At 45.3% G+C, this 18,793-nt stretch overlaps 1 protein-coding gene across 18 annotated transcripts in view; it reads right to left on the minus strand.

The window, feature by feature from the left end:
• Positions 1-18,793, minus strand: part of RBFOX2 (RNA binding fox-1 homolog 2) — a 164,735-nt gene that overhangs the window by 76,758 nt on the left and 69,184 nt on the right. For 2 of the 18 annotated variants that reach the window (XM_056510551.1, XM_056510503.1), the window contains exon 1: positions 3,274-3,524. The exons of 12 other annotated variants lie outside the window; for them this stretch is intronic. In XM_056510551.1, coding sequence (XP_056366526.1) covers positions 3,274-3,300 — 27 coding nt within the window. In that variant the 5' untranslated portion in view covers positions 3,301-3,524. Of the gene's footprint in view, positions 1-3,273; positions 3,567-3,827; positions 3,937-7,671; positions 8,117-18,793 lie in introns of those variants that run through there. 4 more of the 18 variants (XM_056510494.1, XM_056510543.1, XM_056510537.1 and 1 more) reach the window with 4 other exon arrangements.

An 18,793-nucleotide genomic window follows, 5' to 3' on the forward strand; every position in this document is an offset into this window, starting at 1 on the left:
GGCTGCACAAGTTGTCTCACAGCTACACGAAGGGTCTGGGAGGGAAAGGGTTATAAGAAGGGGGAAGGGAAAGGGAAGAAAACCTCTGGAAAAAATGAGACTGCTTGCTGGTTCATTTTAACAAGGACATAAATTAGTCTCAAAGCCACAAACGCCATCACCTCCCTGAGCCCTGGGCAGAGTGTAGCAAGTCAAACACGTGCCAAGATAAACGGCACTGGCTGGAGCCTCCAAGGGGTGCTGGGGGGGACAAGAGGGGGCATGCTGGCAGGCAGGGCAGCAAAGATGCCTCAAATGGTGCCACAAAATGGAGACTGGTGATCCTACAGCTGCACAAAAGCAGACCTTCTGATGTTTCTGCTTACACCCACATCAAAAGCTGGGAACTCAAGACAGATAAAGAAGGAAAATGGGGTGCTGAGGTCAGAAAATTGCAGTTCTCCAAGGTCTGGCTCTAATTACCACAAGCAGCCCTTCCTCCTCCTATCTTGGAAGAAGGCCCGCCAGCGGGCAGCAGCCCAGGTGAAAGGTTCCATTGCCGAGAGCAGGGAGGGGAGCAGACAATGGCAGGGGGATTCATTACAAAGGCACACACACACACTCAGCACTGCCGGCTGCCACATGGGCTGGGGGGACCCCTTAAGGAGGCGGCAGCTCCCTCCCCACTCTCTGAGATGCTGACACCTTCCCCCTCTCCCAGCCCTGATGGGAAACAGATTTGGAGGAAAACGCCAGCAAGGCACTGGGCTGTCCAAGAAAGGGAGGGCTTTGTGCTCCACACAAGCCAGCAACCTCACCACGCACCATACAGAGAAAAAAGCCTTTTAGCATATAATTCCCATCCACAGAAGGCTCTCTCTTTTATCTGCAATTAGTACATAATGTACTGGGCCTCGTTTAACACTCATTTTCACTGATTTAGGATTAAGGGGGATAAGGCTAAGGTACTTTCTGTTAATGAATCTGAGCTCTTACTCTCATTAGCAATTTTTGTTTCCTCTTTTTCAAGCATCTTTCTATCTTCCAGCATTTCCCATTTCTTACCATCACTACAATCATTTACTCTGTTCTATCAGCCTGTCATGCCTATACAGAAGCTCATCTCCCAGATCTCCAAGGAAGACAGAAAGCTTGCTGCCTACAATACAAGAGAACTCAGACCAGGTAGACAGTGTTTTCTGGAGACTGAACTAAACAGAGCAAGACTGTAGAAATGCTGAATTCAGTGGCAATTACCAGCTTAACATACCAACAATATTTCCTTTTCATAAATGAGACAGAGCCCAAAGGAAGGAAGTTTACAGGTAAAAGTAATGGCACTCCACTGCTTCAAACAACACTGCAGAATAAGAATAATGTGGCTGGGGATATTGTCTTGAATGTGCCACACTCCTTCAGCCCCACACTTAGCCAAATCTGCAATGAAGTACTGCTAAGGACCAGCAGCCAAATGATGCCCCTGAGAGAAGGCAGCACTGTGCTAGAGCTGAATTCACCTGAGCTGTCTTCCTCAACTCTGCATACAAGAGCTATCCATCGTTCATCTGGATCCCCAATTGGCACGCAGTCCGAGTTCTCCTCTCCTACTGTTTTTTTAATATGTGTCTTCTTCAGCATCTCAGCATGTAAATACACAAGGCAAATCCTGAAAACCTATACTAAATAGTGCATACTCTTTAGACAATTGTAATTCAAGGTCAAATGACACAATAATGCACAGCCTTGATGGCTCCTTCCTCACGCCAATAAATTAAGAGTTTCTGTGGAAGACAGATTACCCTGGAGTCTTTTAGGATATCCTAAACCTTCAAATGAGTTTATATCCTCCCCTGTTTCAGACAGTGCTCCAGCAGAATCCCATCCTTTCCAGCTGTGCACATCCCCAAGCCAACAGGCTCATGCTCCAGGGTGCTTGGTTCCAGACACACATAGTACCCACACACTTGGTCCTGGTGACCCAGGCATCTTTGAGCGTGATGGCTGTGGCTGGGAGCACATTGCAACACAAGGCTGTGCAGAACAACGCTCCGAAATGTGCACACATCAACCTGCAGCTTAGGGGCACACACCTCCATCCGGCCAGGAACACTGAGCACACAGCAAAACACAAATGGACCCTGACTGTAGAGACACAGCTTTAAAGCATCACTTGCTAAACTAAATATAGGTACAGAAAGCCCCACGAGATTTCTGCAGAGCTCTTCTGTCTCAAAGCTGAAAGCCTTGGTCCAGATAAAAATGAATCTGTAATGGAAGCAGAAGGTGGGGCTTGAGAGCCTGGGAAGATACCTTTAGAGTGGACAGAGACCTATTTTTCAGCCACTGACAATCAATGCAAGATGAGAGAGAAAGGGTCAAAGTGGGTGTCACTTCTCGCAGCAGATTCATTCTGAGTTATGCACCAAGGAAAGAGCTGCCCCTTGCAGTGGGACATGCAGGATCCTAACAGCAGCTAGAGAAAGGAGCTTCAGCCAGAGCTAAGGAAAGCCAAAAAGGCAATATGCATCTACTCTATAGACCTGCAAAGCTCTACAAAAAAAAAAGCACTTGTGAAACCCAGATTTGAAGAAAAGTTCCTTCTGAGAGTCCTTCCCCCTCCAGCCCCTTTGGGAATACCCCCCAAAGGTTTCCAGCTCTGCAAGGCACTGCGGGGACATTATATAATGCCTAACTCCAAAGGATTCCAGCTCCACGATGCCGCTCTCCTACTCCTCCCTCCCTTTGCCCGCTCCCTCCGGTGGCGAGTTGCATATGCCATGCCAGGAGAAAAAAAAAAAAAAAAAAAAAAAAAAAAATTTGAAAATCCAAAAGCACACAGTAGCCTTAAAAGGCGAGCACTGTCCGACGAAAACCCCTTGCGGTGGATGCGCGATGGCCCTGGCAGCTGGGCGCGCTCCTCAGGAAACGTCAGCCGCTTTCCCCCGGGAAGCCACGGGCAGCCCCACGCCTACAGCTACCTACAAGGGCTTCCCGGCCGCCGCGGTGACCGGCAGCCGGATGGAGAAGCGGCGGGGAAGACGTCTACCTTCGGGATCGGCCGTTCAAAGGCGGGTTTAGCCTAACTCGGAGCAGGGGCAACCCGCGCAGCGCTCTCTCTAGAGGGCACTGCGAGGTTGCTCCGGGCAGGGGGACGGCAGGAACCCCTTCCCCGAAGCTCCCACCGCGGTGCCCGGCGGGGCGGGCTCCCTCCCGCACCGCTCCGGGCGCCCCGCTCCCCGCCCAGACAAAGCCGGGCGGGCAGCCGCTGCAGCCCGGCCCGCCCGCCACCCTTACCTGAGTTACCATTTTCTTTTTCTCCATAAACCAAAATGGGGGAGGCCGGCCGCACGGGAGAGGGAAAATTTAAAAAAGAGAAAAAAAATAAAACGAAATAAAAAAGCAGCAGCCCCGTGGAGGCGGGCGGCGGCGGCGGGTGCCTGCGCTGCGCTGCCTCGCCGGCGCGGTGCTCCCCGAGCCCTTTTTCCTCTCTTTCTTCTCCCGTGTTCCTCCCCTTCTTCCCCCTCCCTCCCCCCCTGCCGCCCCCCCGGCTCAGCCAGATGGCTGCGGGAAGCGCCGCCCCGAATGCCGAAGGTAATTAATGCGAGCCGGGGCCGCCCCCGCCGCGCCCCGCCTCGCTCCGCCCGCCCGGGCTCGGCACGGCACGGCCAGCCCCCGCCCCAGCCAGGCGCTCCCTCGCCTGCCCGCCGGGACTCCCCACTGCTCCCCGGGAACCAGGAGGCTCGCCGAAGGCGCAAACGTGAGCTGGAAACAAAAGCGAAGGTGGCCCCGTGCAGCGCCGGTCCCGGCCGGCAGAACCTCATGGCCGGTCCGAGCTCCTCCGCACCTACCATTCCCAGCGCCCCAGGCTCCCCCGCCGGGACCTCAGCAGGCGGGAGAGAGCATCTCCCAGCTGAAGGATGCTGGAGAGATAGCTGTCAGCTTTGCACAGACCTCCCTCCTGCCACAAAAGGGAGAACGCGTGGGTTACACGGTGTGTTGGCTGAACCGGAAGCAGTATCCGTGCCAGGATCTGCATTTCTATCATCATAAAACCTGGAGACTGCTGGACTCCTTCCCAGCTTGCTTTTTTCCCTCCCATTTATCTTCAGCAAGCATCAGGCCCTGAGCACCTGAGCACGCCACGGTTGACAGCATCTGTTCTCTCAGCGACCCTGTAAAACAGAGTGATACGCTGCTACCCATTTGCCAGACGGGATCTGAGATGCTCTGATTGATTTTTCCCAACACTGCACCCATGGAAACCCACGGACAGGGCTGAACGCAAGTCTGCCAATCCCACAGTTAGACAAGAAGACTGCACTGATGCTCCAGTGCTCATGATCCAGAGATAAAACCAGCTCAGGCAAGTTGTGCTTCTGATGTATCTCTTCTTGACACCTGGCACTCAAGAGACTCCCCAGGCTTTAGCAGCAAAGAAGCCAAATTACGGTGCAGTAACACCTTGCATCCCCATGTGTGCTTTGCATGAATATGCCCAGTTATAATTTACATTTTTAAAAACAAGCCTAGACTTCATGTGCTTCTGCTACAGCACTGCTCTCCAGTCAGCCCATGCTGACCCATCATGCTCTTTAGTTTTCCAATTTCACTCACTGCAAACTGACCTCTGGCTCCCTCCCTCCTTCCTTTCCTTCCCCTGCCCTTTCTCTCCTCATTCAGCAGGCCAGCAGGAGCACGTGTCACAAGTCAGTCCCTCCTCTTTTGGGAAAAGCAGGAGACCAAGACACCAGAAGCCCATAGATGCCACCAGTGCATGGAGGCAGAGAGCCATGGCCCAGCAGCCCAACACAACCAAACCGTGGTGTGGGATCCTCTGGGAGGGAGCCAGCCTCCATGGCTGCAGCCCACAGGCCTCTGAGTCAGCGACCACGTTTTTCTGGGTTATCTCATCCTTTCTGGTAACTTGCAAGTTACAATACTACATATTTACATGCAATGTTGCAAAAACAGGGAAAGTAGTGGATTTGGTTTTTCCCCCCCATTACCAACCTGAGACTCCGGAGCACAGTTCTAGGTCAAGTGTAAATTCCATTTAAGAGCAGCAAAAAACACAGTGACCTCCTTAAACCTTTGACATGACAAAGCACCAGGTTTCAGCACTGTGCATCTCATCCACCAGACCTCAGGATAATCTCCTTATTCTCTCCATTTAAGTACTTTAACTGTTCTGTTCACTCAGTCTTGTCTGTGCCATGAGGTAGCACCTTCTTGTCCCAGGTCTAGGGCTGTAGCACAGACCTTCTGGACATCATCCCACTACTGTCAAGCACTATTTCTTCTCCATTTTGGCCTCACCTGAGGAACCTCCAGAAATACTAGCCATAAGAAAGAGTCTTTTAAGGAAAATGAGGTGTCCAGCCATGCACTGAATGTCCCCTTGCACTGCCTCCCACCACCCAGTTGGTACATCTGCTTTCCTCATGAGCCAGGAGAGTGGGGATTCCTTCAGTGTGATCTACTGCTGGTCTCCCTCTTTCATCTCCATTGTGAGACAGAAAGCATCTCCTCCCCCATGCCTGGAATATATCCACCTTTGCTCCTGTTCAGCAAGAGAAAATACCCAATTTTCAGTGGATGTGCTCAGGCAACAAGAAACGCAAGTCTGCAAGAGTTCCCCCTGCTGCAAAACCAGCTGAAATGAACATCTGATACAGAGTTTCAAAAGCTTAAAACATACCATGTAAAACACGGCCAGTGGCAACACTTAAGATCTTTGTTGTCATTGTTCTACCCAGAGCCCAGGAGCAACATATGATAATGAATGAGGCCTAAAAAAATTGGTGAATCTGTGGAACTCATCCTCCCTCACTGAGGGATAGGGTGTTCAGATGTTGTGTCATGGCCATGCAGAATAACGTGATGGACCTCCACTTAGCTTCTCCAAAATGAGAATCATGAACAACTCTTGAATTTGCCATCACAGTTTTCCACTCTCAACTAAGCAAAACCAAACACAAACTGAGGATGTTGCTGCTGAAAAGAACAGAGAAGCACGAGCAGAGCTGAAGGCTGGAAGCCTGAAGAACACATAGCTCAGAGCCACAAGATCACCCCTTCCTACTTACTGCATTTATTCGAAAAGCAATGTATTCAGAACAGCTCTAGATGCCAATACTTACAAGTTCTTACGGTTTCTCATATATCACCAGCACATATGCATCAAAACTTTGTTACTGTGCTGTAGAAGTAGCATTTTAAAATAACTATGGGCAAATTTAACTAGCCTGTCTCTGCAGTGCCAGGGCTGATCCTCATCATGCCAGGCAAAGCTCCTTGCTCCCACCTGAGTGTGTCTGTGACACTTTTATATTCTCTTCTGTGTTCACACAGATGTACATGATGGTTTCTGGTGAGCTCCTACCATTCAAATCCTAATGGAAAAGAAGCTGGAGAAGGATGTTTATGCAGCTGGCCAAAGGACAAGGCCAATGAAATCCCACTGATGAGAGCATATATGAAGAACCAGCCTCTAGATTGACTAAATAGTCTACATGTACACTCTTAAATGTTTGGGTTAGTTTAACACTCATAGAAATCATGGAACTAGGAAGAGGAGGAGTTCACAAACACTCAGCTTTCAGGAAGTTTCAGGATATGTTTTCCTTTTTTTTTTGTTTTTTGTTTTTTAAGCAAGCACAGCCTTCAATTTTAACATCCCATTACCTGCATTTCTGTGCTGGCTCAAGTTTAGATGGAGCAAACCTGCCAGCTGGACCAAGGCCAGAGGGAAGAAAAAAAGGAGTTTCAAGTGCAAAGAACCAATTTATCAGGAACAAATCTTAACAACCAAAAGACACACTTCTGCTGGTGGATTCTATTCATGTGTGTAATAAAACCCCCAATACAAGGTAACCTAACAAAATACTATTTAGTGGCTATCTGATGTATCTCACCGTAGATAATCTTGAACCACTAGTCTACCTTTCACATTTTCTGGATAAACTTGGTGCCTGTAAGGACATGGAGTGCTGACACTGAATAGCCAATGACTGCCTAGAGAACATCATCTTTCACTTGGCTCCAAAAGTATTTGTGCCTGACCCACACAGCCTCTGTGTTCTCCAGGACTCCACACACTGGGCCAGCAAATCTCACGTGTGCTCCAAATATAGCCCCCTCCCCCAGCAGAGACTGCAATACAGGCTTTGCCCAGCCCCAAGCGCTGCTCTCGAACCCACCCGTTCCCTTTGCCCTACACATCCTCTCTGGACCTCCAAAAGCGAAAACATGACAAATGAGATTTTGTCAGAGGTTTTGTGGGTGATTTTGGAGGAGGGAGGAAGAGAATAGGTGAGGAGCTGTTCTGGGTGGCTCAGCATCCCTGGGGGACAGGCTGCAGTCACACATACAAGCCACATGTGCCACAACAACGCAGCAAGACACATTAGTTTGCAGAGCACAGCACTGCTGTCAGTTCAACACCCCCCCTACAAATAAACTATAAAAGAAAAAGGCCAAAAAATGCAAACCAAAATACCCAAGTCTCAAATGAGACAAATCTTGGAGTTAAAAAAGTATCAAATGGCACTGCTCTGGTTCAGGAGCTTCAAAGCCCTCTGCAGAGTCTCTGGGCAGAGGTCTGGGGCAGTGTCCTTCTACAAAACCAGCATGTAAGCTCCAAACAACATAGAGAGCAAAACTCTTTAAAGTCGCCACTGTCCTTTTGCTTACCTGGACAACTGGGTATTGGTAATCCATACAATACACACCATACATAGCCAAAGATCCTCCAGCTAAAGGCCAAATGGACACAGGACTGGAAGCTTCAAATCCGAGTCTCCGTCTTTCAGCCTTGTGGGAAGGACTCTGGCAGCCCTGCGCAGTGCTTGGCTTGGGCCTCTGGGGCCACTCAGGTTGACACTAGCTCAGCTGAAAATAAAAAGGAGCTGCCTGGCTCGGCACAGCTCAGCCCCTCTCTTCTGGGATCCAGCAAGGCAGCGCTCAACCATAGGCAGCAGAGGCTCCTAAAATTAGAAATCCTCTACTGAAAACAGCCCTGCAAGCCTCGACTGAGGAGTGTCCTGCGATTCCCGGGCAGCAAACAGAGCAACTGCCAGGAAGAGGGGGACACAGGATCTTCGCAGCCACTGCTGCCAGGGATGGGAGGAAGCAAACAGCATTTAGGATCTGAAAAGAGCATATGTTCTGGTCTCTAGGTGCGTCAGAGGGAACACTCCCAATCCAGGACAGGGAAAAACATATGGGACTGTTCCTCCCCCACCACCATACCCTTCTTGCTGTCCTCTGCAGGGACAGGTGCTGGGATTAGCATAGTAAAACCCTTTGGTGTCAGGGAAGGAGGGAGGGAGAGGGGAGAAGCCATACTGATATCTCAAACTGAAGGATCTCTTTCACAGGGGAGTGTGTGCCCATATCGTTTAACACTTCTCCCTCCCTCCCCAGCAAGCAGGGACAGCTGCTGGAAGCGGGGCTGGCAGGGGGAGCTGGGCCGTGGAATGGCCCCACTGCCCCAGCCCTGGGCCGCTGGGCTGTCCCCCTCAGCTGTTCCAGTCAAGCTGCGGGTGGCGAGGGGGATTAACTCTGTCACACGGGATGGCGAGCAGCAGGGAGAAGGGGGCAGCGCTGGGCAGGGCCAGTTGTTGTGCCCATTTTAGGAAGCCCATCCTCCTCATTCCCAGGGAGGAATCTGCTCCCTGACCGACAGGGACAGATGGGGAGCCACTCGACCAGCAGGCTCACCCCAGCAGCCTCACATGCGGCCACGTTACCAGACATCCGAGAGCCTGCTGCTGATTCTTAAAAGATACACCATGGGCAGGGGGTGCACCAAGGGGGCCTGACCTCCCACAACAAACTGCATGAGGTTTCACTCTTCACGACAAAAAACCACACCAGGCTGTCACTGGACCAAACCTGCGTTCTCAAAGAGTTAACCACAAAAGATTCCCACCTGCCTCCAAAGGATAGCAGGGATAAAACCCCTCCCTCCGGGGTTTCAAAAATAAACATGCTACAGTGATCAAACCCAAGAAGGGCTAGCCAAATTTCCACCCCCCACACCATTTAAAATGCATAAAGTCAGGGGGATTTTGCATTTCTAATCTTTAACTTTTCTGTAGTGCTGCTGTGCACCTCCAAACAGCTCCCTCACCCTAGCTCTAGGACAGCTGCCCTCTTCTATCATCACTCATAATTTCCTCCCCTCAGAAAGTGTTAAACTTGAGATTTACTTTCTTCAGGAGGTTAAATATGTGGATCGTTATCTAGCACAATTTGCATGAGCAAACCTTTGTCACTCAGGTAAGGGGTGCCTAATACAGCCCTCTGACCCACTCAGCCCAGCAGGACAGCTTTTGGCTCATCCTCTGCTCCCACTGTCCTTTCTTTCTGAGAGCCTTGGAAAAGGACAGCTATGAGCTGGGTGAGTGGTTATAGCAGCTGTCGCCCACTCTCATCATCTTTCCTAGGGCCACAGGGCCACTCCTTCCTTACAAAAGGAGCATGACCAATTTGGGGAGTATAAAGCATGACATTTTCTAAATGACTACCTAAAATAAATAAATAAATAGAAGTTTCTATAGCCGTTGTTTCTGTGTGAAGATTTGCACAGACAAAGAAATTGGCTGTCCATAAATGGGAAAGCATTTATGGATCTAGATCTCCTCACTGGGGAAAAAGGATGAGGCTCCCTCAATGAACTTCCATCTCATTCTGCCTTTGTCAAACTTACTTCACTCCAAATAGACCCAAAACAGCTTTCTGGAGCTTACCATTATGTTCCTTCCTCCTCACCATTATGCTCCCACCTCCTCACCACAGGGCTTTTTGGCGACCTCTCAGCACTCCCTGCATGCCCTGCCTGGGGGCACAGATAGAATCTGGTTTCCTCTGGACGACCAATACTTTTTTATTTCCTTCTCTTTTCTGTAACTACATGTTCAAAAGGTGCCTGCCCTTCATTCTTTTGCATAGCTCATTACTATGCACTCAAGCAATTTAGTATCTCCAATAAAACCTTTTTATGAAAAGGCATTAATTTATATAAACCCAAAGTCTTTTCCACAGCCTGTTTTGGTACTTCATATTACTGCCCCAGGTTTTAAAACCAAATCCCTAACTAAGTTAAAAACCTTACATTTATTTCACAATCCAATTCTTGTCATTTCCAACCAGGCCTCAGGGGAATAAAACATTTCCAAATCCTAGTGCAGATATCTTCCTATCTATAAATACCCATCAAATGGACAAAACAAAACAAGGAAGGGAAGCATCACCTAAGCTCCTCTGCTGTTTTAAATACAGTTCAAATAAAACTGCCTTGCTTTAAAGTTTTTGATGAAAATTAAAATACTTGACTTAACCAGCATTAAGATATTTGGGTGATACTTGGGTAATAAAGCATTGCACTTCCTGTGTCTTTCAGGTAATCAAATGACAACGCTAGTTTTGGACACAGCAGGACTTTAATGACCAGTAATAAACCACTGAATTTTCTGCAAGACTGCCCCAAGGGCTGGCTTACTACTGCATATTGACTTGCAACAAATATTAGTCAAGTATAAGATGGCGCTGCACTCCATAATTCTGTTTTGAGATAATAGTCAAACTACATTACCATGCAACAGACTATGCCCATGCATTTCCAGTAACACAAGTTAGGTGACTGTCATGAAATCATAGCCTTGTTCCTGCAGATGCTTGCATATATCAAATAATTTTAAATTTACAGACATATGAAGACTGTAAAAGATCTTCCGACACACAGAATCAGATCAACTGCTATCATACAACATCATCTTAACTTTTCATAAAATTTATCACACTGTATCTTAGAGCTGGATTTTACAGCTACACTGCCCCAGTCAAAAGGCTGCTCTAGAATATCTGGGATCTGTGTTCTCCAGCTTAATGCTATTCCTGAGCAATTTCTGTCTTTCCTTTGTTCTTGTGCCAGCACTGTCCTATAGCATAGCCATATTTTCTCTTTCCCTTACAATTAACCTTCCTCATGCACTCCCTCTGTAACTATCCAAACAAGCAGCTGTTCCAGTCTTCTGTCACATGACAGGTTGGCGATCCCCCAACCTCTAGATGCATGTTCTTGCACCTGATCTAGCTTGTGCTCATCTTTATTTTTAAAGACATCACCCAGAACAACATCAGCTCTGTTTCACAATTCCAGCACTAAACTGCATCTTCTCTAGTCTCATTAGTACTTTCCTCTGTAGCACCACATCAGATGCTGTAGAACCTGTCTATAGTAAGAAACGTCATCCCATTATGTAAAACACACATCATCAAGGTAAGAAAATTGGTTATCTTAAAAACAGGCTGATAAGGCACAACCCGGTTTTAATGTATCTGTGTTGCCTTTTACCACATTTTTTATTTGTATCCAAGCCTTTAATTAATATTTGTGTGTTAGCATGCAGCTGAGGTTAGGTCTGTATTTACTCAGATCATTCCCCACCAGCAATAGGTCTATTTCACTTCCTGTTCTCTAAACATGTGACAGCTCTCCTATTTGATAGATTAAAACTTCTATCAGATCTGCAACTGCATGAACCAGTTCTTTCACTCTCAGGAACAGGCATCCCCCTTCCCCCTGCTTCCCAGCCCAGCCTACCTGCACTAACTAGGATCTTTGAAATGTCCAGTGTGGCTGCTTCTACAGTGGGTTCATGCCCATTACCAATATTGCCCTTGCTCCCAAGACCAACTCTACTTAAAACAACAAAGATTTGCTCAATTCTGTGACCACAAGAGCATCCTCATTAACTACCCTGTCCTCAACACTTAGTGGCCCCACCTCCTCCCATCTCTCTAATTGTATTTTGAGAAACTGTCACCCATTTCCTTAGCAACATTTTTAAGGTTTAATTCAGCCTGATTTTTGGCAGTTCTTATTTCATCCCTACTGATTTTAAAGGCACAGCAATCTCTGATGATAAATTCTCTTCTGTAAATTTGCTTCTTTTTTCACCTAACAGCCTTTATAAGGTTAGGCTAAAGTTTCTTCTTAGAGAATTTTGCCCTTTACATATGCCTTCACTAATTTGTATCCAAAGTGCCTCTAAAAAACAAATTTAAAAACAAATCCCAACCAATCAAAAAAAGCCCACCAACCCTAAACCACATCATTCTACATTCAAGGCTGCACTGACTTCATTAAATATATTGCTTCATGTATCAAAGCTTATATCATGATCATCCTATCCAAAGGTGGGGAGATGGAGGCTCCTAAACAACTTGTTTTCCTGTAACAATCATAGCACCAATAATCTACACACTGTGTCAACAACAGGTGATGATGCTACAACGACAAAATCTTTTGATCTGATTATTATTAGCAGCATTGGCTCTCCAAGCTGTATCTGAGAAATTAAAGTTTCTCATACTAATATTTATCTCTCTAATAGTACTGGGAATAGTATAATTTTCGAGTCTCAAGTTTCTATCGGAATCCAATGCTATGAGGGATTACAACAGACTCACAGTACTTCCCCTGGGACCTCTCTTACCATTCTTCCCCACATCAATTTGACCAGAAACAAATTCTACATTATCAGTATTATTCTGCTTTCTTCCTTACAGTCTACTGCATACAATACAGCCTATCACCTTTTACATCTACCCTATCTGAACCCACATAATCTTGAATGCATGTTAAAGCCATGATTACTATTCTTACAGATTGATATTATCCCTATAATATCCAGTTTCATGTTCTGCACCAGCAGCTCTGGTTCCTTTATTTGTTATTTTGAATGCCAGGAGTCTGAAGAAAGATGTCTGTGCATTTATCTATCATACAGCTCCCAACTCTCTCAACTATCATCCATCCAGTTACTGCTGAACTTTATTATTCTTTTAATAACATTTAATTTTGTTTATTCCAGCTCCTACCTACCCATCACTCTTTCTAGAGATATTGTTTTACATGCCACTGTAGCAGCATTTACCTAATTTTCCCCTTTCTGTGTACTAAGCAAGGCATGGAGATTATACAAGTTTTTCCCTGTGTTCTTAAAACTCAGTACTTTGCTTCACATGCACTGCTCTCTTTGATGTCCGGAGACAGAGGAACATTTTTGGGAAATGCCAAGACCACAGCCCTGGGGTTTGCTTTGCCTGCTTTTTCAGACTGTTTATAGCAAGCATGCTAAGTCACAATTACAAGTACAGCGATAAGAACATAATATAGCCATAGTCTCATGATGCTTGAAGTGCAGCCATGGCAGTCCCAGACATTTACCACATAAATTTTCTTTAAATTGCTAAAAACTGTGGTACTGTGGGGACACAGCAACACAGCATGGAATCTGAGATATTTCTATGATATATAGCCATTACCCTACATTGATCTTTACTAAGGAACTACACCAACAGTTTCATTTTATGAACTGCATTTATAAATCTTTTGCATAATTTTCTGTTCTCCAGACAAATTAATCCAAGCCTTATCTAGTTACTCCCACTAAAGAGCTCTTACCTCCGCTGAATCTAACTCTTCATCGCTAGAAGCCTGGCTGATGCTCTTCCTCTCACCCACCAAAAATGGCATCTTTAACAATTAGCCAATCACTACATCTGCTAAACTGGGTCATCAGGGATCTGATGAGCAGCTTACAATATGTCTCTGCTTTTTAAAGACTGATGTAAATGTAGGAAACATGCCAGCAAGCAAGGATGCATTTTCTGGCTGGGTATGTACTGATTTCCATAGCAGCTAAATAGATCAAGCAGCTCAGCCAGTTCATACTAGTGTTAGACAAACAGCACCAAGATTACATCTACAGAGCTGCAAGAGATTCTCATTTTGCACCAAGGCATGTCCCATGCCCTGTGCACAAAAGTGGCTTTTGCTCACTCCAGGTAAGAATTTATAGTGGAAAATCCCCATTCCTCTCTCTAGGGCTACATTTACTGCTTGTTTGCTGGAATGCATACAACACTTTTTAAAGAGCTGTGTGATTTTCCTTTTTCTTCACAGATTTAATATCACCAACGACTAGAAAACTTACTTATGGTCTAGGTGTTTTGACCCTGAAATCATTAGAGATTCAAGTGGAGAGGACATAAATGAAAGCAGAGCACGCACAAGAAAGCTCAATTTTCCAAAATGGCACGCAGAAGCAAACAGGACAACACATGGATGACTGCAGAAACTAGATTTTTCTCATGTTTCAGAAACCTGTCAGTTTTACATAGAAGTCCTGATCTGAAGAGCAAGAAGATTTGGTGGTGGATCAGCTATGCAGGTGAGTGAATAACTCAGCACCCAGCCAGTGCCTTCTTTGCAAGCAAAACATGTTAAGCAGGCAAATGTCGCAGATCAGGAACTAGCTGCATTAAAGCAGAAATGAAACCAGCAGTTCTGGGGGATATGGAGTAGCAGCAAACCAGAGTGTGTTGGATTAGCATAATAAGGACATCACAGGAAAGAATTTGAATGGGTTGGTAAAGCCATAGGAGCCATTACTTGCCTGAAACTCTGTCTAATTAGTTAGTGCTACTGAATCTTCGTGTTCATTAGGATTAATAGTCCAAAAACACATTAGCACAAATGAAATTACCAAAAATACACTTTGAATCCAAGGAAAGTAGAAGCCCCCTGGCAAAAGGCCCAAGGAACCCAAAGCTAAAGAAAGCAGCAAAAACGTAAAGCAGCAAAGATTGCCCCATCATACTCACTGCTTCTGCCAAGGAAATACCTCAGGCAGACAGTGAAACTTCAGTCATTACACATACGGTTTTCATAGAGAAAATGCACAATTTAAAATAAAATAAAATAAAAAAAAAGGAGAGACAGAAATTCCAAAGATAGCACGTAATAAAACTGGAGCTCTGAAATAGCTCCTGGTCATGTCTTTTCTTCTCCAAGTGCTGGAGATCTCCCTATTCTATCTTTTTCTGCAACACATTCTCCATTTGCAAGGCAATTTACTTAAGAGTGATAGAGTTTGTTTTCATGGGCCACTACCATGCTAAGCACTCTCCAACCAAGCTCTGTAGTCCTGAAACCCATCTAAAGTGGTTTAACAGCAGGCACCATGCACACTCTAAAGTGTGGACATAAGATACCTGCATCCTATTACTGCCCTTAGGTCTTCACTGCATCATCTACACAGAGCTGTTAAATATTAATGGTTTGTCTAGACTGGAAAACTAGAACAGTTTTAAAAAACAATTACAAATACACAACATAAGAGGAGAACAGGTCAGAATTAGAAGTTGTTACCTCTTAACTACCTGTTATTTTCAAAGCCTCAACAAACTCTGCTTTAGGGAAGGACATGGAAAAAAGAGGTGGAACAATAATGCAAAGTCAGTCTGCTAAAGGAGCAGGTTGCAAGACCCCTGTCTGCTGGGAAATTGGCATTTTTAGTTTTGTTTTGTTTAGCTTTCTTACAGCCATCCACTAGAATGGTAACATCAGCAAACTCCAGAAATCTATATACCAAAGTGGACTCATGAAATCACAAGCCTGGATCTTCCTAAACCAGAAACCAAGCTCTTCCAATACCCAACCTATACTGTCATGGCTGTCAAGAAAGACAAACACTCTCAATCCTAAAGTAAAGATTTTTGTAGGCAGAGTCTTCCTTAAAGTGGAAGTACAGATCCTGCCCAGACAATTTCAGCTGCCAGACAAGGCCTCAAGTTAATTCAAGCAAAACATAGATTGCCCAAAGTCTACCTCTTAAATTACTACAAAGGGAAAGTGTAAGGCAGTGATGAACACTCATCTGAAATTTGAAAAATCCCCTGTCAAAGACTGTGTTCCCAGAACTGAGGTTTTATTCATAACACTAACGAACTGGCTCCCAGCAAGGCAGCTTTAACAGAACAATAACTCACAAGAATCTGTTAGAGATTAAGTTGCAAAATAAACCTGCCAGTAGCCTTGATACACCAGCAGCATATAGAAGACACTATTTCAGCTTTCATTTCTGCCCCAATCCATTGTTTTACATGCATTACAGAACAGGTTTTAATTATACAACTTTGAGACAACTCCAGAACACCTGAACATAACACGCAGCAAGTCCAACAGAAGCTGCTAAAACCAAACAGGTTCCATCGCCTTAGTTACTACCAAAGGCACAGTACAAAAGGGGGAAAGAAAGTATACACAGATTTTCCAGAAAAAAATTATTTGTGTCTGGGCCTTCATTCAAGGAGAACTCTAAATACTTGGCCGTGCTTCAGGAAGCAAATAAGTACACTTCTGGGCTAAGACACTTGATAATGAAGGTGATTGTATCACAGATTTCTTTTGGGACCACTTACATAAGCACTGATCTTGGTAATGCTACATGTCCATCAAAATACTTTTTGCTCGTTACATGAGAAACAAAAAGGTGTCCAGATGCAGAATTTCAACATCAAAGAAGACAAGGAGTTTTCTCTTGGTAGTTTAGACATTACATGACAGCCACACTGCCTTTGTATATTCCTTTGCGAGCAGTGGACAAAGAGGAAGCAAAAAGAATAGAGTGGAGGCAGTTTTCCTTCACTTCAGAGGCTGTTCCAGAACCTCAATCAGAGAAAAAGCTTTGCCCATTCTGTCTCTCACTGTCCCACTTGGTTTTTCACTTAACAAGTGGCAGCAGTTCAATTAGCTGATCCTTAAGGGGACAACAGGGAGATCCAAAAAAGAAAGATTTGACTCTTCTAGAAATAGAACATCTTAAGTCTGAGCATTTCTTCAGATCTATGCTAAGCCTACAAAAATTAAGGTTAATTCCTTAATTAAAGAACCACCTTCCTAAGAATAAATATTATTAAAAGTCACCAGATGGTAGTATCAGACATACTCTCACCAAGTATTTTTAATTGAATGAATCACAAATGGGCTGGACCACACTGACGATTCCTTTAGTGTAAGTACAGTTCTGCCATTACCTTAGACCCACCAGCATACAGCCACGTGGGGCTGCTGGAAATGCCACATGCACTCCCAATCTATCCCAGCAAATGGCTCATAGCATAAACCATTTTCAACAAGGGTTTGAGCCAACATGCTCCACCCCACCTTCGCCTGGGGTGAAGGGAGAATATGATCAACCATTGCAGAACATTTCAGAACGTGGCTGTGTGTCTTACTCATCTAGAGCACTTGCATCCTAACAGAGAGAGTTTTGGTATGGACTTTCCTCCCCACCTCGCCTCCCAGCTTATCAAATTGCCTCCACATGACAAACTAAAATAGAATAAGGTACTTGTTCCAAGTTCACGAGTGGCCACACAATAAATTATGCTATTATGAACTTAAATTTATCCCTACTTTAGAGTAGTATGGCTTCCTAGCTACACAAACAAAAGCAGAATTTGGGGGAAAGGTTTTCTGGGACAGCATTCTGACACAGGAGCAAAAGCACTCCCTGCCCAGCTTGGTGCTATCAGAATAGCAGAGCACCTGCCCACACCCTGTAACTATGTAAGCAACAGGCAAAACACATCAAAAATACTAAACAAAATTCTTAATTGTATGAAAGTAAGAGATAAATAAACAGGCAGCAGTGTCTATGTGTGATAGCTGGGTTTGAGACTATTACTGGCAGGAACTGAGGAATTGGAGAACATCATGCAGGCTAAAGGTCTTCCTTTTGCTGCCACAACAGCAGGTCGCCAAATAAATCTCAGGAAGTCATCTGGAAACAGTTCCAGCACAGAAATATACAAAATATGACACTTTCAGCATAAATCTACAAAGATAATTTCATTATACAGTTACATCTGTCCATTAATTTCTGCAGGCCTCAGATCAAAATCTTGCCCACCTGCTCAGCTTTAGATGATAAATCCTGGTTTTCCCCCATTCCCATAAAAAAAAATAAAACTAAAAATCCCACAGTCAGACAACTCTAAAGAGATTCAAGAGCAAAATTCCAGAAGTGCTGCGGTTAAGAGTTTGGTGCATTTGCTGAGTGCACAGAAAGGATCTAGAAATAGCATGTAAAGCTGAGGTTTGACAAAAATGATGCAGTTTACCCTGAAAGAAGAGAGTCAAGACAGGCTAAATGAATGGTGACAGCAGCAAGTCATGCTTTAAAGTAGGGGGGGACCCCAGGGACTACTTGTCTGGAGGCAGAGGTGCTAGTTATTGCTGTGTCCCTTCTCCAGTGGTTTAAGTGGAAAAGTATAAGGCTGTGGTGAACACAAAGATGTATGTTAAGACTATGCTAGCTCAGTGGCAGTCTTCACATCACTTTCTGCCTCATACTAGGACAAAAATAGTAAAGGGCAGCAAACATCTAGATTTTGACTGTTATTTTTGAAACCCATCTAGTTTTGAAAAAGCAGGACAGAGAAAAAGTCTGGAAATCTTTTTATTCTCACACAGAGTCCCAGGACATGGGCACAGAGGTCTGCCATGGGCACATAAGGTAATTGCCACTCACACTTCTCCCCAAAAGTCAGAACAACAGAGTAAAGGCCAACATGGCTCAGTCCAAATCCCTTTCCTGCAGGCTAGTTTCAACGCCCAGTGAGTTCTAAAGCAAGCCACAGCAGCTGAAATCCCTGGACAACAAACCACTGAGGGCTTTCTCTGGTTCCACTATCTGCACTATCAAGATACCTGCTCTTTCATCAGCTTTCTATGACCTCTACAAAAAATTCATGTTCATTCATCCTAATCTGCCACACTATCTGCATTCTCTGTCCCATTAAACCATGATGCCATAAAGATGGTTTCCTGGCTCCTATGAAAACTCTTATCCTCTGCTTCCTCTCGCTATCAAGAAATCTCCACCAAAGACTTGGCTCATGTTCTCTGCTCAACTCTCCAGTTACTCTGCAGTGGGACTATTCAGACTTGGTGGTA

This window comes from Oenanthe melanoleuca, chromosome 1A (assembly GCF_029582105.1).
Source record: "Oenanthe melanoleuca isolate GR-GAL-2019-014 chromosome 1A, OMel1.0, whole genome shotgun sequence".
NCBI lineage: Eukaryota > Metazoa > Chordata > Aves > Passeriformes > Muscicapidae > Oenanthe > Oenanthe melanoleuca.